The sequence below is a fragment of the Symphodus melops genome, assembly GCF_947650265.1.
Source record: "Symphodus melops genome assembly, chromosome: 12".
Classification (NCBI taxonomy): domain Eukaryota; kingdom Metazoa; phylum Chordata; class Actinopteri; order Labriformes; family Labridae; genus Symphodus; species Symphodus melops.
Window position 1 is genome coordinate 8162055 of NC_136702.1, and position 22095 is coordinate 8184149.

Sequence of the window (22095 nt, forward strand, 5' to 3'; positions counted from 1 at the left end):
CACAGCTGCAAATAATCTTTATATATCGTCTACTTTTCCTTCCACACATCTCTATCAAGCTTAATAGAACACTATCAGAGATATGAAGCCTATTTTATGATCATTATTATCATACTATTCATGACTAATAGATCGTGGTCGCTATGGACAGCTGGCCTGAGGAAGCTGCACGCCGTCAAGAGTTCAGGAAGACTGTTTCAGGAAAGCGTTTGAAGAGTAAGAAGTTCACTAAAACGTATGATTTTATGTGAAAGATTCGAGAAAACGTCCAACATGCGGCCGCTGGAAGTCTAGCAGTAAGTGTGTTCAAATCAGACCTGTGGGCCCCTTTTCCCGTGGGTCACTCCACGCTCCCTGATTTCTGACTTTTATATCTCAAAAGAAAAAAAAGGCATCAAATATTTGAATGAAAACCTGAAATGACTACATTATATCTTTATCAAGTACATAAACGTTTATAGAATTAATTTGTTCGTGTTTATGCTGTTGTTGAGAATAAATCGTTGGAAAATTCTCAACCAAAAACGTTCAATCGACTGAACATTTGAATTTCCCTCGGGATCAATAAAGTATCTATCTATCTATCTATCTATCATTTAAACAGAACTCGAGGAGCTCACACAGAGCGTCAATAAAGGAGTGACGCTGCGATAAGACACCGAGTGCACACTGTGTGAGGACGTGATTTAACATTTCACCTGGCCTTGTTCATGAGGACACGTTACACACAAACTGTACCTTGACATAAACCATGGGCAGAGTCTGTTTGGCTCGGCTGTAGTGTCTGGCCACTCTGTAGACGGTCTCAGGAACATAATCCAGAACCAGGTTTAGATACACTTCATCTTTCTGTTGGAGAGAGGAAGAAAAAAAAAAAAAAAAACGAGTCACGAAGGAGGTCAAACATGCACAAACAGAGGAGAAAGAAATATAGTCCAAACCATTGTGTGCAAGTAGAAAATCCCTGCAAATGCTAACAATACAAGCCCTTACAAAATAAATGACCAAAAATCACATTCAAATGACTCCTTCCAGCTGCCAAGTAGGTCAGGAAATAACTTCCTATCAAACCCTCCTCCTCCTTCTCTCCGTCTCTCCTTCACTTCCCCTGATGAAAGAAGCCGTTTGTAAGCTGATGTAACCAACAGTTGTTTTTTTTTCCTTCAAAAGTCTAACTGGCGGTCCATTGTAAAAGGACTCTTCCCTTGAGGACAGGAAACACATCCTAGCATGCATCATTACAGCGTGTACTCCAACAGTGGCCGCAGACAATGATATCATTTCCTCGTTCCGTGGGTGGACGGGGCGTTGATTGAAGGGCGGGTCTGTGCACGCTGTCCCCCGGAGAGCGCCGACCCCGAGGAGGACGCCGTGTCCAGGCTCCTCCACCCAATTATTCTAGGACTTCCTCTTCGCTTTGATTCTGAGCACGGTTAGCAGCCGCTGAGTCGTGAGGTGTCTCTTCCACGGAACTTTTGTTTGAGGCCTTTAAATGCATAAGTGCAGATCACAGTTTTAGCTCGTTGTTCTCGTCCCTTAAAAGGTTTGAGTGGAGAAGCTCCTGGCCTTGCTGAAGGGGTGGAACGTGTTCAAGCATCAACAGGTTTATGGACAGTTCCATGTTTGTTACTGCTTATTCAAACTCAACCGCCGAGAGTTAATACAATGGAATCAGTTCCACGAGTAGGGAAATTAACATAATACTGAAACACCAACACTTTGTGGAACAGTGTCCGCGAACAGTCCATCCACTAAACGTGCAGTGTGATACATAAAGCCCCGGGGCCTCCAACTTCAATTAACTAAATTATTCTCTCCCTCCGAACTGAGTGTTCATCTCACTATGGCTCATCGATACACAGAGAGACAAACAGGTGATCGTGGGTGACCAGAGGCGTTTCCAAAACAGCTTTTCAACATCGATTTATGCGCCCATGGGTCACTCGCTCCCTTCCCCCTCACATTCTGTCCTCAGTGTACTTTCCTCCTGTAGCTGTGAGTGTGTGTGTGTGTGTGTGTGTGTGTGTGTGTGTGTCTGCGTCCATTCTTTCTCCAATCCGCTGAAATCCCATTGATAACATTTGTGACGACGAGAGGGCCTGCTCTGCCTCCTGCTAGCGCCACCAAAGCTATATTTAGCCTAGCAACAGTGATGACTCACTTCCTGCCTCACTACAAAGCCACTTCCTTGACTCTCTCTCCCAGATGGATAGCCAGGCGGGGATGTGATTGGCTCCTCGCTCACTCCAGGTTAAATAATTCAGCCTCCAATTTGCTGAACAAACCGCAGGCACCTGAACAACTGGTTCAGTTATCTATCAACTGCAATCAGGGACCCGCTGCAATATGAAATGCACTGGAGAAGTAAGTGTGCAGCCGTGTATCTAAGTCGGCGATTATGCATAGTTCACATGAAAACATGTGATGAGAGATGCATCATCATAAACAGTGTTTTATGGTTTCATCCAGCTTGAGAGGGGAAGAATCATCTGTAGAGATCCATCTACTGGATCAAACATGGAATCATAAAAATGTATGAGTTCTGCTCAAAGAGTGACAACAATGTGAACTAAATAAACCCGCCTTATGTGTGTCAATAAGATAGAACTTACTGTAATATGAGCAAAGAGCTCCTCGATGATACTTTAATAACATTGTGTTCTAATACTCTCACACAAAGTAAAGCTGGGTCGACCTTCATTCAAGCATATGTGGACTTGCTTTATTCATTTATTAAATCACAGTTGTGATTTTTTTAAGAATCACCCACCACAGCAGAGGGCAGCTCCAAGTCTCACACACACACACACACACACGTCACACACCATCTTTGTCACTGCAGACTTTGAAGAGGCTAAAGTCAAACCGCTGTTTGCCGACCTGCCCACACAGTTTGGACCTGTGGCCCTCTGTTTGAAAACGCATTATACAAGTGGTTAAAGGGTAAAAGCTGCAGCACGCTGTGTGTTTCGAGGGCGCCACATGCCAGCAGTTACATAAGCCTACCTGTGCACATGTTGACGGCTACACCAGCAGCTGTGGTCCTAACCTGCTTACAGCTGCACCCAGTGGGAGGCTTCCCATCGGGAGAGCGACATGGGCACCCACCCACACACACCTCTGACCTGACCCCATGTCATCTCTGTCCCTCGGTTTTTTTTTGTTTTTTGTTTTTTAAACAAATCTGTCGTCTAGCTATCAACTTGTCTTTAACTCTTTGAATTTCCCTCAGGATCAATAAAGTATCTATCTATCTTAACTTCCCTGAAATTACCCTTTGCCCTTTTCACCAGCAACACAACCCCTTTTCCTCTCTCACACTGGGCTCTGTAGGTGGTAAATCCCCACACCAACAACACCGTGCCAGTCTCCGTAATTAGCATTGAGTGATCGTGAGGGGGAGGGATAAGAAAATGGACACATGACAGGGAATATAGGGGCATTTAACTGGTGCAAACATGACAAAGATTAGAGAAGATACAACTGAATATTGTGGATAAACAAAAAAAAAAACTCAATCCTGTTAGTGAACTATATTAAAGTTGGAATTGAGTAGGGTCAAGAATGTGAGTATACAAAGAATCCGCTCTGATTCCCAGAGATCAGAGAGCACATGGCACTAGGCAAGGGGCGGGGGGGGGGAGTGGGCGGGGCTTACAGCCCTAAAGGGGAGTGCCTTGTGCGAGTCTAAAATTAACCGATACCCAGTGGTCGGGTCACTGCGGCCCTCTTCCCCGTCTCTCCTTTAGACTCAAGAGGTGTGCGACATGGGAGCATTCCAAACTGCAGAGTCATGGTTAAAGTCCCCTCCGCATGCGAGGTGTGTGCAAGGTTCATGTGCGGCTATATTTGACACATGGAGCGCTGCCTGTTCGTCAGATAGCTGGATGACATATCCTCGCCTTGTAGTCTCCAGCCGACCTCCAGACAGACAGCCAGGCTGGGCCACAGCCAGAGAGAGGGACTTCCCTGTCCTGTTGTACTATACTGTACGCACTCGTGAATATATGAAAGGCTAAACAGGCAAAGAGGGAGGGTGAGGAATTAGGCCGCAGGAGCAGACGGGTTACGTAAAACTCTTTCAAAAAAAAAAAAAAAGGCAGGAAAGTTTAGATATTGTGCGTATTAATAGTGATTACACAAAGTCTTAGACGTGGGGGGAGCGATATTATGTTACGGGTGTGATTAAAGCCAGCTGCTCGATCCTTTTAAACACTGTAATCCCAGGGTGCACTTGAAGAGGAAGAGGCTAAACATGACACACACTGAAGAAGTTTTATGTGGAGGGAGGAGGGAATCTACCGTTCCTGCAAACTACAAAACTCTTTCCACCTTATCAACTGTAAAGAAGAGACTGAACGTTCAGATTTGACATGAAATACAAAGAAAGGTAACAGATAGACAAAGAAATTGAACATATAGAAGTCATTTCAGTCCAAAATTAAAACCCAGACTTTGAGAACGATACTCGAGTTTATTTTTGGAGAGGAAAAAAAAAAGTCCCTTAAGACTACCATAAAAGGTCCAACAGAAAACTTCTGACCTTTTCTAGACCGTGGTGAAGTTATTGTATACTGTGGAGTAGGCGTTTTTAGAGAAACTACATGCTAAAAACTTTTCTTAAATCACCCCTCTGCCTCATATGTTCTGTAAGGAAGGTTTTCCGTATCGCTGACTTTCATCCACTCCATTTATGAAGTTTGTGTGAAAAGCAAAAATTGGCCACAAAACATTGGGTGACGGGAGAGATCTGTCGAGCTCAATTTTCTTCACAAATATTGTGGCCAATGGGGGAAGAGCATTCCCTTTGATCACGTCGTTGCCTAGCTGCTTCGCATCACGAGAAGCATCGCTCATCACAACTGACCTTGTCTCCACTGGAGTAGAAGAAGTAGCGCAGGCGCACTATGTTGCAGTGGTCCAACTTCCTCATGATCTGCAGCTCGCGGTTCTGTAAAACACAAACACAAAAAAAACAATCATGACTCATGAACACGTTTCGAAAATGAAGAGAACCTTCAGGTGACTTTGAAGGCTTTTCATGAGACTCAGGGTACAACTGTGAAAAGATTCAGCCGAGGTCTTCTTTACTGAAAATGTGACACGTCTGGGTCGGAAGCAATGGCTGACGCTCTTTCTGCGTCTTGTGACGGAAAACACTTGTGTCACTAATCCTCTCAGAAAACAATCACCTTGTTGTCAGCTACAGCGTCGTCACGAGCTCAATGTGATAGTTTATTCCCCCAAAAAAAAAAAAAAGTTTAAATAAATAAAAATCGAGAAGACAAAGTGAGATGAGGGTGCAGAGAGAAAGACGATGGAGGGAAAAAAAACGGACAAACATTCCTTCAGGGACGGTTACATCCCAGGAGTTTAAAACATGATGACAGAGTAATGCACTTCGTGGCAAGATGCCTGTTCCCCCATCAGAGCAACAATTACAACAAAAGGGCAGTGGAAAGCACAAAAAGTACGAAAAACAACCCCGTAATAGGAACACTTAAGAAAAGTCAACTGTGTTAATAATGGGACAAGCAACAGGATTTTCTCCGAGGCCACAAGAACAGATCGACGGCGCTCCATCCATTTACATTCACATCCAGAGTCCACAAAGAGAGAGGCTGTGCACATGGACTTTAATGTTCTGTTGGCAGGCACGGGATTCAACCTTTACAGAAAGCTCTTCTCCGCAAACAGATCCATTATTATTTATACTTTGTCCATTCTTCTTCCTCGCCGTGCTTCAAGATGATTCAAAGTGCTTGTGTAACATTTCACGAGTGTGGAAAGGAAGAAAAAAAAACAAACGGAGAGCAGAAAACAGCGATCGAGAAGTTGAGTAACCACATGATAATCTGTTCTTTATTTCCAAAGTTGATTAGCAGCTTGATTCATAGGAGACAGGTTCTGCACTATTATTATTTCACTTGTTTTTGTCCTCACACGTGCAAGCTCACATTTCTGGAATTCGTATGATCCGTTTCTTGGAAAAAAAAAAAAAGAAAGAAAAAAGAACAGTTTTAGAGTCAGTTGAGTGCAGTGATGAAAATAATGAATTCGAAGTCGAAATTTACAGACACATTTCTGTTGTGCTTTTTAACGGGCCAGATGATAAATCAGTGACTCTCCCACTGATTTATCTCCACACTGACAGACTGAACACCGAGGAGAACGGCTGACAATATAATACAAATAAAAAACAGACAGGTTGACGTATGATTGACAAGCTGACTCTCAATCTATCTGACTAACTGTTGCTGCCTTGTCTCCACCATCAACACGACGTCAGGAGGTGTTTGAGATTCTGGCTGGGTATAAAAAGAAAAAAAAAAAAAAAAAAGGCTTGATGGGCACAGGTTTGATTTTCTGGATGAACGCTGAGCAGACAGCGGCCCGATCGAGCGTCTGACCAGAAATGAGGGTAGCACACAAAAAGGAACATTACTTCTTCTTCTTGGTTTTTTTTTTAATGCTGCTACAAAGACTAGATCATTTGCATGAACTTGATTGGTCTATTTATCATTCGGAAGTGAAATTAAAAGTTTATCTGTAGAAAATCTGTTAGCTACTTTTCTGATAATGATTTATTATTAAAGTCATTCTCAAAGAAAAAAACCCCAACTAGCAGCCGCCTCCACATTATTTAAAATGATGAGATAAGTAGAGCGCACCTGAATGTCACGGTAAAGGCCAACACTTCTAGAAAGGGGCCATCATGTGTAGAAACATGACATTTAAAAGCCAAAAATATCTATCAAAGAAAGCAGGAAGTATTTACAGTTAAAAAGACAGATCAATCATGTAGCTGCTCCTGCTTCACATCTATGAAACGGTTTGAAAAGCAGCCTGACAAACGGACTGTGTGAGCAGGTGGTTGGCTGTCTGACGACTGTTTGACATAATAGTGAAGAAACTGTGCGAGCTGCCCGACTGATAGGGTGACTAATGAGCTCCCCTGCTATGTGGGTCAGAACCATGCTGTCTGGCGCAGGGAGATATGCTGTCGTCCTTCCACACTTCTCCGCCTCTTTATGTGGATTTAATCCACTCTCATTCATTTTTTAAGGGAGCAGAGTGAGCGGTGTGTCCGCTAAACGAGACACAGTCGTCTCAGCAGCAGTCGCCTGATATGGACATTTCTCCGCTCTTAATTCACTTACAGGCAGACACAAAAGGTTCCCACATACTCCTCCTCCCCCCCCCCCCCCCCACCTTTGCATTTTAACCCCCTACACCAGCACTTATACACAACACACACAACCACCATAACATAAAGTGACATCATAGCGCGTGGGTCACCGACCAGCCACTGAATTATCGTGCACTGCAGGCAACGCCCTTGTGTCTTCTTGCAGTGGCTTAGTCGGCCTGCTTGAGCTTGTGTGTGTGTGTGTGTGTGTGAGAGTGTGTGTGCGTGCGTGTGTGTGTGTGCCTTGTTGTATGTGAGAAAGATGGTACCATATGGAGGAGGAGCAGACAGGCTGTTCAGTGAAGCCCTGCCCAGCTCCAGTGATACTGCAGTCATTCCTGCTGACCTGTCATCCTCCCGTGTGTCAGCAGCCGAGCCAGCAGAGAAGAGAGAGAGCACCTCGACAGCAGGCTTCGACAAGTGCTACACCTTCGTGATGCTGATGTGCAGAGTCAGACAAAAACACATCCGCTTTCCAAAAGGATTTATAAAAGAAAAAAAAAAAAGAGCCATCTTATCCACCACCCACACACAAAGACTTCCAGTGTCTTACTCTTCTGCTTAAAGATAACAGCTTATGGATGATACTGAATGTGGGACTTGATAAGAAAGATCATTTTCTCTCTAAGTAGAATATTTCACTTCATTCTCTTAATGCCAGTTTAACGCCGTCCTTTAGTCTCACTCTTAACACTTTGACCAACAAGTGTGAAAACAATTCAAACCTACTGACTAAACATTTATAAAAAAAAAAAATTAAAAAAAAAAGCAAGAATACAAAAGTTGCATTCTCATAACAGAAGAGATGATATGCTTACTTGTACTTAAAGGACAGATAATGAATCTAAGCTCCATGGAATCAAAACTCTTTAATCAAAAGTGTAAATGGTGCATATATAGGTAACTAGGTCCAGTTTTTGAGTGACACACATGTGGCTCTCTGGCAGCAGAGAGTGGGATTTACCATTTTACAAAACGTTTCATGTCCAAACTGTATCAAGCACAGAACTGGTGTGGTTTGGAGATGTGTTTATCGAGATAGACAGACACAGCGACAAGCGTCATCAGGCTCTAACTAAACACACAACTCTTATTAGTCAGAGAATTTGTTGTAAAAAAGAAAAATAACAATAGCTCGACATCCCAAACGTATCCTGGAACAGTGTTACTGTGGAAGTGTTGTATAAGGGCCATTACCAGACGAGCTCTCACCCTCCGTCTGTCTCTTTGAGTGATTGTCGGTTCTAACGAGAGCATCCATTTTCCAATAGGCTGATATGTGATCCCTCTGATGGGAGTGGAGGAGGACCTATCCCATAATGCACCACGCGCTGATTGTAAACCCACCAAGGATTTTCCCTGCACATTCATCAGCTGCTCTCCAACACAGAGCCTATTCAAATGATTGTCCTGTTCTGACTCGCGTGTGTGTGTGTGTGTGTGTGTGTGTGTGTGTGTGTGTCTGACCAGCATCGTTCTGTTCACCCAGGCCCCCTCCACCACTCAACACCAAATGAGACATAAGAAAAAAATCTAAGTGTAAAGAAAAGGCTTTGGTGGAGAAGGAGAGAGCTTAGGTGGAAATAGAAGGCAGGTGTTGGGGATATGTTTGTGTGTTTATCTGTGGAGGGAGGGTTGTGGTACAACGAGCTAGCTTGGCAGTCATGTGAGGAGTCTTAGCGCTCATTTGCTTCGGTTTTCGTAACAAGCTGCTCACAAGGAAGGAGTAGAGGCAGTTAAGACAGAGGAGGAGACGTCAGCTAAAGGCGACACGAGAAAGAGAGCTTAACGACAAACAAGGAGGAAAATGTTTGTGAGCTTCAGCTGGCCACTGTTTCAAGGATGCTACCTGCTAGTGTGTCATGCTAACCACAGGCTAACCAAGAACAGGCTAACCAGGAAGAGCAGGACATGACCTCATCGAGGCCAGCATGCATGCAGAGTCACAAAGCTTGTTTGTTACAAACATCGGGTGAGTTTTGGGGCAGATGACCCCACATCCTAGTGTGACATCATTCATGCTGTCTGTTTTTTGTTTTTTTTTTTAGGTATGGATTACCAGCAGGTGCTGAGAAACTGCTAAAAGGTGAAATATGGGGCACAGAGCTGCTGAAGCATTTAGCTGAACCGGTTCGCTAAGCTTAACAGATCCAGGGCAAAAAAAAATAAAGACTACAGGCAAACCCACCTGACTGAACCTTTACTAAACTTGAGTCACAGAGGACAGAGCTGGAGGTTTACAGTCGAGGAGACAACAGGACACACCTCGTCTCTCCTGAGGGGGACAAAGTCGACATTTAGTACCGAGCAACAGTCGAGAACTTCCCTGAAACGAGTCGATAGCTCGTGGTTCTGTCCTAACCCAAAATTAAATCCATTGAGAGAGAGAGTTTGTACCATCAAAATCTATTAGTTTCCTTATTCCTGTAATGAATATTCCACAGCTGACCCACGAGGAGGATTGATGCCACTCTTGTTGTTGTGTCGTGTTTGTGATCGTTGTGACCAGAAAGCAACTGCCGGAAATGACGTTCTGAGCGGACCGATCACGATCCTTGTGGTTCGCGTCGACGTGACGTGTAGTCAGGATTTTTGGGAGGTGCACGGAGGACTACGGCATAGGGTCCATGACACGGAAGCATAGATTAGGCTTTATGTCCGTTTGTTAAATATCAAGTGATCACCAGCGGCTGGGCTAGTTTAGCTTAGCCAAACAAAGAAAACTTAAAATCTGCTGGCTTGCACCATCAGGATGTGGGAACTCATTCACAATATTAAAATGACCATTCGACTTTTCGAAGGATGTGCATTAGATACTTCCTGCGTTTTTCACGCTCGTCTCCACTGAGTATGACATCAGACCGAAGAGGAAAGGTTCTGTTCATTTTCACCACGAGAGCTTTTCTCTCCTTTCCCAGCTGTGGTGCGAACTTAACACCACGCAGTGACCCTGACTAATGGAAACACTGAGGGCTTTAAACAGACTGTTGTTTTTACCAGTCCATCCTTTGAGTTTAAATTCACCTAAGTCTTATTTACGGATTGAGCCTTTTAAAAAGGAGCATTTCTGTGACTGTTGGGACAGTGTATCCGTCTGTCTATCAGTAACATTAAGGTATCGCCCTTCATTTTCTGGTACGGTCAAACAAATGGGATACAGCATGTTCATTAGACAGCTTTGAAGACGAGTTTTATTAAACTTCAAACTCTCAGTAAAAAAAAAAGGGATGAAGTCTACTTCAGAAAAATTTCCTTGAAGGGGCCCTCTTTTTTTTTTTTTTTTTTTACAACTTTAAGATGTTCCAATGAGCTGAAATCCTGTTTGGAAGAGCACAGTCATGGTGTGTGGGTTTTGCGGAGCACATGTGGCAACCATTACAGCCACACACTGTATTGCATCATCTTGAGTGTGCCCTTTGGCTGTAAATATACTGTGACCGTTGTTTTGAACGCCGGGGTTGGAGCTCTACTGTTTAAAAAAAACAAGTTCTGTTGCATAGAAGAGATAGTGAGTGAGAGAATCTGCTTACTTGGTTTTGTTTCTGTTACAGGTCGTACTTCACACTGTCACTGAATTAAAACTGTCGAAACAGAAGAAATGTATTCTCATTATTTGCCACCAAGATTTAAACGTACAATATGTCGAATTTGTACATTAAAATATCTCAATTCAGACAGTCATCAAGCCACAGAAATAGTTGTGACGCGTTTTGTCATGGCGGCTGTCACGAAGGCACAACACGTTAATCGCTGCCGTGGAAACACAGAGTGTTGCGTCAAGGACCGCTGCATAAAGAAGCGTAGCTGCTACTGAAAGCTGCCGTACTGTAACCGTTTGTGCTGCTGGGATAAAAAGGTCAGGTAAATTTAACTTGGACACATTAGCTTGTCTCTTCCTCTGGTTTGTTTCTCACGTTCGTCTTGACTACGGTCAACCTGGACGTCGTTTCCCTCGGGGACGGACCAGTAGAAAAGAATCACTCCCATGATTCCCCGCCAGCCTAGACGTCATCTTGTTTTTGTTTTGCTTGAGAGGCCAAATCTGAACTGTGCATTTAAAGTTGAATTAAAAGAGATATTACAGAATTAACCTCGAATAGTTGTCTGTACTTTTTATTAAAACAGCGTAGTGGTTGTTTCATTCAAACTGCTGTAGTTCGAAAACGTCTTTAGCACTTGTTTCTGTATTAGACCAATAACATGTCCAGTACACAGTGCAGCCATAACTCTAACCTCTGAAGACTATAAACGTAATGAGAATCTAAACAGCTGTCCTGCAGGCTTGGCAGTCTCTGGTCTTTTATGTGAGCTGGCACCAGGGGCGCTTTAACCCCCTTCCCCACAATTAGGAGTAAAGCAAAGGGAGCTCAAACAATGTCGGCCCAGCCAAGAAACAACAAGCCATCAGTCAAATCTATTCAAAGCGCGGGAGTAGGTTTCCAGCACAGATTTGCCTGGAAGTTAAGGCGACGTTGGCATGGCGGTGGCTGAACTTCCCTTGACAGACGACTGGGTATTAATGGGTTCAGCTTTGTTTGTGCAGGAGAAGAGCTTCCCTCTAAAACACACACGCGCACAACACACTTCCTGCGAGGAAATCCACGAGAATAAAGCGAGGATGTTTTCGACTGATGTGTCAGAAGCAAAAACACGGATTTCTGCCTTTGTTTTCTTTGTTTCTGTAGTATCACTGATCTCATTGTTCTTGTGAAAGATCACTCCATTCAATTCTCTTTCACAGTAACTCAGTCACATTCATGAAAGCAACAAGTCCCTCCTGTGGTTACAAAGTTGGAAAAAAAAAAAAAAAAAAAGACATTGGAACAAGTTTTTGCCCATCATCAGCACTCGTACAACTACTTTTTGTTCTGTCTTTTGGTTGACAGGCGAGAGACACAAGTCACCTTGAAGGTGTGCAGCAAACGTCTGAAGGTCGAGTGCTCCTGATTTACCTTAAATCTCTTGTCTTGCAGAACCTTCTTGATTGCCACCATCTCTCCAGAGTCGCACAGTTTAGCCTGGTAGACGACGCCAAACGAGCCGTTCCCGATGACCTTCGTGTCCGTGTAGCTCACCTCCTGTGGCCGGTCGGGGCCTTGGCCCGGAGTGGCCACGACTGTTGTTACCTTGCTGCCATCTTTATCCCCTGAAGAGAAAAAAAACACAACACAGAGAGGAGATCAATACAAAGGCTTGGAACTAACTTTTCTCCGGCAAAAATTCTTCACTGACCGAACCCCTGATGAATTGCTGATTTCATTTGAGGTTGATGAAGCTCAAGGTCCGAAGACAAAAGGCACATAGTAATGGCTGACGGCTAACTGTAGCGATGCTAGCAGCTGCTAAGTTGTGCTGGAGAACCTGCCTTCTTTTTGGCAAGCAGGGTTAGAGAGGAACAAAGGTTATGTCAAGCATTATGAATTTAAGGGAAATTCCCTACCACAGATTCCATTCATACCTCCCATGTTTGCCTGATTAAACACTTAAAGCAATTCTCTTACTTTAAATGTGAAACTCGCCATTTATCACTGGTTTTGTTCCATTTCCCAGTAAGCAATGCGACAGTGGCAGTGAGAAACAACATTTTATTCTTCCTATAATCTAGAGCCACGCGTCTCCTTCTGAAACTTCTCCGGAGAGTCTTTAAGCGTCACAGTGGAACATGTGAGGGGGCGTGCACGCCTTCTTCGTGGACATGCTGATTTTTGATTGACAGGCCGCAGCTTTCACTCTGTACTGGGAGGCTTCCTCCAGCCGTTTGAACCCCCCATTTGTTCCAGCTGCGCTTCCTGCTGGTCGACAGCTGTGGATTTGCTGATCAGAAAAACTTTACATGAAAACAACGACAGGTAGGACGGGTGGGTTTGAGTTGTTTTAATAGATAGGGCACTCAAAAAATAAATGTCACGATGTTGAAAAAAAAAAAAAAACACTTATAAAAGTATGAACAGCTATAGACTGAAACACACTCATTTGCTATTGATCTTTGTGTTGTATCACATAGAAGGTGCTTTTATCCACATCATCCATCAAATAATGATTATCAGAGGAGCTTTCTGAGACTCTCCTTACTCATTACCTCAGACAGACTCACCAAACATGGTGAGCAGACCGCCTACTGTAATAGCCAAGATTATGATCAGTGAAAAGTCATAAGACTGTATCTGATGCTAATGCACTATAGATCAGTATCTGCCCCGCCCTCCTCTCCAGTCTGCGAGGAGCTAACTCTGCTCCCCCGAGATCCCAACATGGAGGCTCTTTCCTGTTTAAGTGTGTATCCTCCTCCCTCCCTCCTCCTCCTCTCCACAGTGTCAAGGGGCAAAATTCACACCAGCTGGCTGTAATAGGACATCCAGGCGATTGTGTGTATGCGTGGCTGTGGATGCGTGTGTGTCACATGCCACAAATGTGTGGCCTGCTTCCTCATTCTTATCACAATTTCCCCAATAAAATCTGTACAATTTAAATCCCCACCAGTATCCTTGTAATTGTTTAATAGTTGCTGTGTTGTCCCACAAACTGCAGCCCAAAGTGGAAGTTGTTTAAAAAAAATAAAAAAAATAAAAAAAGACACATTGCTAAATCAATTTTTACATCTTGGTTAAATTCCCACTAATTCTTCGACAAGTTCGCTGAGACAGTCAACCACGCTCAAATCTGTCCCCAGCTCTCAGTGGGTGCAAATCATGTTGAGTGGATTAAGTGATGCTTAATACCCGTGCCTGTGTCTGATTATGGTGTCATTTAATAGAAACTTCCCCGCAGCATGCTGGGAGCAGCAGACCACCTCCATCATGTGGAGGACACCGACAGGCCACAGAGTCCGATCCATACGAGGAGGGAGTGACCGTGGACTGCAGGCTTCTTGCAAAAGATCAGCGTGTGATTCATCTGTATGCGACTTTTAAATTCACTAAATGATTCGGTGATTAACCCCGAGCGGCCAACCAGCAAAAAAAAAAAAAAAAAGTGGACGTTTTGACCAAGACATTAACACAGAGTGCGAAGGTTTACTCGCCGTTATCCACTTTCATCGGCTCGCTCGGCTCATTTTCCAGCTGTGCCATTGATTTTGACACGAATAGTGCCTGCATAAGCACACGCACTGAAACGTGACCAAGAAACAGTCCAACCCTGACACAAAACAATCATACATGTTTTTCTTGCTACTGTGTGACCAGTGAGCGGTCCAATTACTGAAGATGTGATTGGGATCAGAAGAAGAAAGAGAGGAGGGATGAGAAATTTCACTCTGCCTGAGTCGAGAGAGCGAGTGAGAGCGAGAGTGAGAGCGAGATACGACTCTGCCTCCATATTCCAGCAGGGCCACTTCTACAACGCCTCTGCACTTCCTCAAAACCGTGAGAAAAGTCTGCGCACGCTCACGCAGCAACCACTCGTACTGTACAACCACAGTGAGGTCAGACAACAGCAGAATCAGAGATGACCAAGCAATCGGGTTGCAATTAAACGGCTTTATTTGCATTTTACGTCGCTGTTGGAAGTCAGTACTGAGGATGGCCTTTTACACACATGTCAGCTGTAGGCTAAAAATGTGTTAAAAGAAATGATCGGACTTCATGCACATTTGCTTCTGTTTAAGAAGCTTTAAGAAACAGTCACAACCACTCAGAGGTGGAGGATTTGTTATTGGCACTTGTGACCGAATTTGACTCTTTTTAGAGTTGGAAGAACCTTTTCATTTCGATAAATTATTAGCAGCTGAACCAACAGAAAATCCAATGTGTAAATCTCCCATCGACTCTTACTAGTAAACAATATCAGCTGAAATCACAGCCTCTACAGGGAAATCAGAGGTCGCACAAACAAAGTGCAACATGTGCATGCGGCAGTGCCATGGTTACTTTCTGAATCATCCTTCCAATAACGTACATGTGGCGTGTGTGACCAATCACACAGCCTGATTTCATGTTAAAGGCTGCATCAAAGTGACCAGAGGAGAGACAACTGCTGCAACTTTCAGCCACAAGCGTCAATAGTCAATTCAGGTCAGCGGAGTAGTTTCGGGCCAGAGCAGAATACAGCGAACGTAACGTGTATTAATGGGGCACAGACACCATCACTCTTCTGTTATATACAGGACACATGCAGGATTGATCGAACGATGTATCTGATTTTGCCATGGCTACCACGAAACTATGATGCATCTCTGACTGTTAAAACGCAGACAGCCTCGTTTCAAATGAATAGAATGAAGCATTAAATCAAGCAACGCGGTTCACCTGTAAGTACGCACAACCTCGAACTGCCAAACTATTCACCCAAAATTCACAATAGGCTAATGTGTATACACTCTCCTGGCTGTCATTAAACGCACTGATGATGTTAATGGGTTTGCAGCAGGCATACACTTCTGACGGTCCACAAATGACAGGTGCAGAGCTTTTATGAGGCTTTTTATGGGCTTCATTAGAGCATCGGCACATTTTTAAGGTTGGTCTTTTTTTTTTAATACATATGGGGAGTGCAGAAATCAATCTTTTATTGTGTCATGCACATCATTATTTTTTCTGGGTAAATCTTGATCAGTTCATCCTGCAGGAAAACTGATGTGTTCAGAAAAAGAAAATATATCCTTCAGGTTTACAAACGGGAATTTTTACCACCGGTTTATTTTCCCTACGTGTTAGGAAAGACAAATAATCATTAATGAATATCTTTTTAAAACCGAAAAACTCCGGAGTTTCTTTTGAGCTGGGTCATCTACTTTGGAGGTAACCTGAGGATATGACTGCAGCGTTTAACCACGAGACACTACGAGGTCGCCGCGGTAACGTAACTATTTGTGCATTGACTGCAGTTTGAGGGGTAATCATCACGCCGTTCTTTATGAATCACTGCCACAGAGCCTAATCCTGCAAAACTGTCCATGTTTATAAACCAGTCTGAAATCTGTGGATGTACACAGCACATATTTACTGAGTGAATACTGCAATTAGAATCACTCTGAATTGAAAGAATTAAGGCAGAGTACTCGAAGATTAATGTCAATCTTAACAAACAATGTAGTGACGTGCTGTTGTATCAGTACTGGGCTGCAGGGAAAGGGACATCTGTGAGGAATTTATGCAGAGATTTGCTCAACTCCTGGATAGCTTAAGACCACAAGCTAAAGGCATTAGCGATCAGTTACTGAGAATCATGCACAGTGCAACGTGATCCATCACTGTTGCAATCATGATGAAATAGTTCTAGACAGTACTGGAAAATGCCGTCATAGGAATCTCAGCGACGTTTTGGCTGTGCAACACTCACGACATCAAGGTATCAGGGAGCAGAGGAGATAGTGGCGCAAAGATGTTGACGATAGAGCAGTTGTATACAGGCTGCAGAGCCGTCCATATCCACACAGAGGCCATTTTCTTCTGGTTTCACAGAGACGCAGGGAAGCTTTAACGTCAGTGTAACATACTGATGTATTCCAGTTTGTTAATTGAAAAGATAAAAGGACATTTGGACAAATGCTAACATGCTACATCTTCCAACGTGTTAACCCACATCGTTTTTTTAAACTCACTAGCGTCTTCTGGGCAACAGTTACACTTAACTTTCAACGACTTCGTAGCTAAAATTAAAGATTGATTGTGTTACATGATATGATGGGAAAAGCCATAAACAAATCATATAAATTCATATTAGCCCTGCGGGTTAGCATTTCAACCTGAAAACAAGGAATGCTAACAATGAATTCTGCACAAAGCTTAAAAAAAACCGGACAAACGTAAAGGAAGAAGTTCCGAGGAAAACGTTAGCTAGGAATATAATATATACCTTTTGTTATTGTTATTAGGTGGTCATTGTGTTAGGAATTGATAAAAAGGCATTAGCTGCTGTTAGCTGTAGCTAATCGGTTAGCGGAAACAAGTAAATAATGAGCTGAAGTAATAACACACAAATGCAGGGTTTTCCATTCATTGCCGTTTAGTTACTGATCAACTGAGAAAAAGAAGTGAAATGAGAACAACTGTTTGAGGATATAGTTATTAATAAAATATCAAACCTAACATTATTAGTGCATCAGAGCTTCCCAACCTGAGTGTGACATCAGAGGACAATGGCCGCCATGAAGAAGATGTTTAATAACCTCACAGTAAACACCTGATGAGGATCATTCTCTACAGCGTCTCTATCTGCCAAAATCTCTGCTTTGTCTCGTTTAAATCCCGCGCATGGTTCTCGTCTCCCCACTGTTTCATTTGGAATAAAAGACTATAATTAGCTCATTTTGTTCCCATCGAAATCTGCAAAATTCAGAAAAGAGGGTGGACAGAAAGGAAGATGAGGAGTAAATAGGGAAAAAGAGAGATGCAGCTTTGAAATGCTAAACAGGCTGCTCGTTGTTCTTTGCCAGCTGCCTCACCCCAAAAACAGAACCAAAGAGTGCTCATGTGGACGAGGAAATGTATGCATGCGTGTATGCTTTTATGTGTGTGTGTTAAGTGCATACTCTGCAGGATCATACACACTCTTCACAGCAGCTGCTTGAGATAGTCAAGTTATCCTCATACATAAATGGAGCACAAGTGTGTGCGCGTGTGTGTCCAAAGTGCAATCATGACTTTGCAATATGTGGATCTCTTGATGATGAATCCAATTGGAGGTTTAACAGTCCCTATTTTTGTCACCGTCACTTGTTGATAAGAAAAACATTATTTCTACATGTCCAGTTCTCAAACCTCATTAGCGTGGAGCTAAATAAAAAAAAACACTCCATTCACTATTTCTTTGACAACATTTGATAATGCAAATGAACATGAAATCTTTGGGGCCAAAAAGAATACACTTTAGCATTTACAGTTAATGAAAGGCTATTTTCAATTTATAATTTATGCACAAAACTAGTTTTGATTATTCCAAAACAAAAATGCTAAAAATGAGACTTGCAGGTCAAAGGTTAAAGAAGACTTTTTCCTGAGGACAAAATCTGGAGTCTGTTCAAATAGTCTGGTAGTTCTGGTTAGCAGAGGTAGAAGCTTTTTATTTTACTTTCATATTACTTCCTTTCGCCGAGCACACCGACTATCCTTTATGAAAGAGGACAAGAAAATTTGACCCACAATTCTGAGGTGTGACAATCACGTCGCCTCATCTTGTCCTTTGCTTATTAATAGTCCTCTAATCCCGATCTGCCATTTATCAATCAATCAATAACTCAACTGAACCAGCTTCAAAACCTTCAGAATACACTGGTTAAAGTTTAACCATTGAAACGACATCATTGTTTATTTCATCATAATTAAGATAAACAATGAAGAAAATGTTCATTTGTGATGGTAGAGTGACGATATGAAGTCAGAACCAGAGTCGACTATAGTCCCAACAGCTCAGAAACAAATGAAATTTAAATAAGGCATACAGACAAAGCCTTCTGAACATCAAATACGTACAGATATAAAAGAGATCTGAAACCTGCAGGCTGGCCGACAAAGCGGCTCGCCTCTTCAGGTTCGTAACCTTTAAACCTCTTAATGAGGTCGTATTTAATCCAGAGTTTTTCACGTTTTTTGGCGGCACAGATTCATTCCCTTATCACTTCCATTCTCATTTCCTACCCTCTTATTCACTCCTCTCCTTGACCCTGTGACGTTGTTAAACAAGGTCAAGAAAAGTGGATATGAAGAGACATATGGGGGTCTTCAGAGCCCCTTGGTCACACAGAATTTTACAAATATAATGCAACAGTGACTCTTTGACAAATGTGGGTAGGACTGTTGGTGTTATTCTGCTGCGTTGATACTAAACTAAGGCTTGGTTGTGTATAGTTCCCCATTAAAACATATGGATATGATTTCCTATAGAGAAAAAAAAGACTTTGCTTATTAGAGAACCAAGAAGTTCAAGTATGGCTGCAATACTACTAAACCAAAAGACTTGTGGCTACCCAGCAGGGCAGACTCTTCATTGTGAAACGTTTAACCCTTAATAATACAATTTAAAATAAAGACTCTTGAGATCACAAAAGTTCACCAACTGAGTCACATTGTGAAGATCAAATAAAGATGTGTGGTATTCGAGCCGTAAGTTTCCAAAACTAAGACCAAATCAGCGCTCCAAATGTCAAGTCACATTTCTATCATTTAAGTTTTAGTGTTTGAACACTCTTAGGCTGTCATTTAATTTTTGTACAGTTTACAAAATGAAGGGCAAGCTAAAGTATTAAACCTGATGAACTGTTAAACCTCTTGTAAATGACATAACATTAAAGAAAGGCATCAACTTCTCCAACATAGTCGTGACGATGAAAAAAGTAGATCCATTATTAAAAGACACCAATTCTTCTTTTTAATTGTTCTGATTTTCATTTTGTTGCTCTTTGCTAAAATCTTTATATAAATGCCTGATGTGTTCACTGCTTCTGCTTATCTTCCTCTAAGGGGCTAATAGAAATCCAATGCTTTAACACCTAGTTAATTGGATGACTACCATCAGTGCAACCTTTTAGGGTTGATAATGAAATCCTGACTAACCAGATGAGACTTTTTACAAAACATTTAAGGAGAGAGACTGGTGTAACAGTCATGTAAAGTCAAGTCCTACAGTCAATCTGCTTTTATGGTGCTAAATTCTGTATTTTATGACTTAAAAACAATAAGTGAAACACATCCTTCACAAACACTGAATTTCCACCCTGGATGGCCTTTTCTCTTTTTAAAGCTAAAAATCCAAGATTATAACACACTGTCTGCAGCACAACCATTCTTTAACAGCATTATCTGGGGCAAGAGGAGCAGCCCAATGTGGGTGCAAGTGCTTCTCCTTTTTAGCGTGTGTGAGTGTGTGTGCCCTAGTCCACTGGGTGGTTTCCTCTGCCAAGGCCCAGAGGAGAGCCCCAGGCCTCACCCCACTAACACACATCATGACCACATCACAGCCTCAAACCACCACCAACACATTCCTTAAAAGAGTCGTTTCTTCCTATGCATCAGATAAAAAAGGGTGGTAGCTAGGTCAATTAGATGTCTCCAGCAGGGAGAGCCACTGATTAATCATCACGATGTTATCATCACATGACTATAAGAACATATAGTGTCTGCAATCTGTGGCCCAAATTCACACTGTGCTGAAATGTTTTAAGAATTGATTTTGTCAAGAGAGATTTTGACAAAACTTGCAGTGGAAAGGTGCGTGCTCCTGAATACAAACACACAGATACCATAAACCAAAAAAAAAATTTAAACGATGACTGAGTTTAGAGGAAGAATGTCAGGCTCCCTTGTTCTGCAGGTAACTTTGGGCCTAGTCAGTCGCATGGCTCTCTGCAGCCAGTCTACAAGCAGCCTCGGGCACGGTGCCACTGTGGCTTCATGAGCAGGATCCTCTGTGTCACATTCCCCCTCCGGTCGTCGCGACGCCTGACATGGAACAAATAATATCAGTGAAGCAGCCTTCTCCGGGAGCACGTCAGTCAAACTGTGGGCGCACCTTCTGATTTGACAGTTGCGTAATAGACCGGCCCTATCGCTTTAACGCTATTACGCATACCGGTATGTAGCAATGCTAGCTATGAGATCTAATCTACATTCAACTGGGCTTTAATGAGAGCGGATCTGCAGTCAAAAGGAGTTGGCTAGGTTTCTCGGCTGGACTGATGCCAACACTAGCTTCCCCTGCACTGCCTGGCCCTGGTCCGGCCTGCTAACCCAGGTCAGGCTGACCGGCGTCAGAATGCAGCGGTGTTGGTGCTAACACCGAGGAGAGCTGCCGTGTGTGTGCCGATCTCAGTCAGTGACACAGATTCATGACAGGGCTAAGCTAACGCCAGGCTCATTATACACATTTCCTGTCTGAGTGTGTGCAGCCCTCTCCGGGCCTGGTGCATGCAAAAGAAGGTGGGCTACTCTGGAAATACATGAGGGGGGTACTCACTGCTGACTTTCATGCTGCCAAATGCAGAGGGCTGCGGCACTGGTTTGCAGCTCTCTGCGAAGGATGTGGTCCTGGGCCGACCCGACATGATCCAAATCCCCTTTGATTCTCTCACTCTCTGGACTCGGAGACTTGGGGGGGGACTCGCTAAACGGCAGGGCAGATCGATCCGCCGAACCTTCTCATCCAAAAAAAGGATGGCAGAAAATGAACAGCAGCACAATTAAAAAGAGAAGGCAGAGAGAAAGCGAGTCCAAGATCCTTTCGCTTTTGTCAGAAACACCTTATAAAAGTCTCCTTTCTGGTCAAATCAGAGCATCATTTCTCCCCTATGATCCAGGTTTTTTCTCTCTCTCTCTCAGCGGGCCTTTGAAGACACGTCTCCGACTAAAATAGTCATGAATCTGGCCTCTCCCTGTGGCCCCCCTCCTCCTCGATTAAAACCAACCTGAGAGGTCTACTTCAACGTGGAATAAATTTCACAAATATGAGGGGAAAAAAGCTCTCAAGATCACTGATCCCGTGTGAATCACAGATGAATGGGAAAAAAATGTGTTTTTCTTCTTGACGATACGGGGGACACATGCGGTTCCTCTTCATATCCCGATGTGGAGGCTCAATGATCCGACTGCCATGGCGGCTCCCTCGCTATACGCTAGCCTACCGTCCAACGGAAAAATCTGCCCGTTGCTACGGTCTTTGGAAACGACTTCAGCACCTCAGCGTTGAGTCAAAACCCGCCCTTGTCGCCCCACAAATGTCGGTGTCTTTTTTCCGAAGCCTTGGTGTAGCGACCTCTTCAGATAATGCTGGTCTTTTAAGCACAGAGGGCGACGATACTGGATTTCTTTTTTTTATTCCTTCCCCATAGGTCTCGGGCTCGCTGTCTTTGTCGCTGCGCACGTTAGCTACGTAATATCCGTTAGGGGGATATAGGGCTTGTTCCGCTTTCATAGAAGGACGTTTACGCTACTGACGCAATTCTCAACGGAGAATAGAGAAACTGTGCACGCGCA

The 22095-nt window shown here is 43.3% G+C and overlaps 1 protein-coding gene across 3 annotated transcripts in view; it reads right to left on the reverse strand.

The window, feature by feature from the left end:
- The window catches only part of gsk3ba (glycogen synthase kinase 3 beta-a), a 29150-nt gene extending 7055 nt beyond the window's left edge, over positions 1–22095 (reverse strand). Inside the window, exons 1-4 of one of the 3 annotated variants that reach the window (XM_079358306.1) lie at positions 21080–22095; positions 12142–12335; positions 4868–4951; positions 739–849 (exon numbers count right to left, since the gene is read on the reverse strand). In XM_079358306.1, coding sequence (XP_079214432.1) covers positions 739–849; positions 4868–4951; positions 12142–12335; positions 21080–21167 — 477 coding nt within the window. In that variant the 5' untranslated portion in view covers positions 21168–22095. The remainder of the gene's footprint in view (positions 1–738; positions 850–4867; positions 4952–12141; positions 12336–21079) is intronic. The other 2 variants (XM_079358304.1, XM_079358305.1) reach the window with 2 other exon arrangements.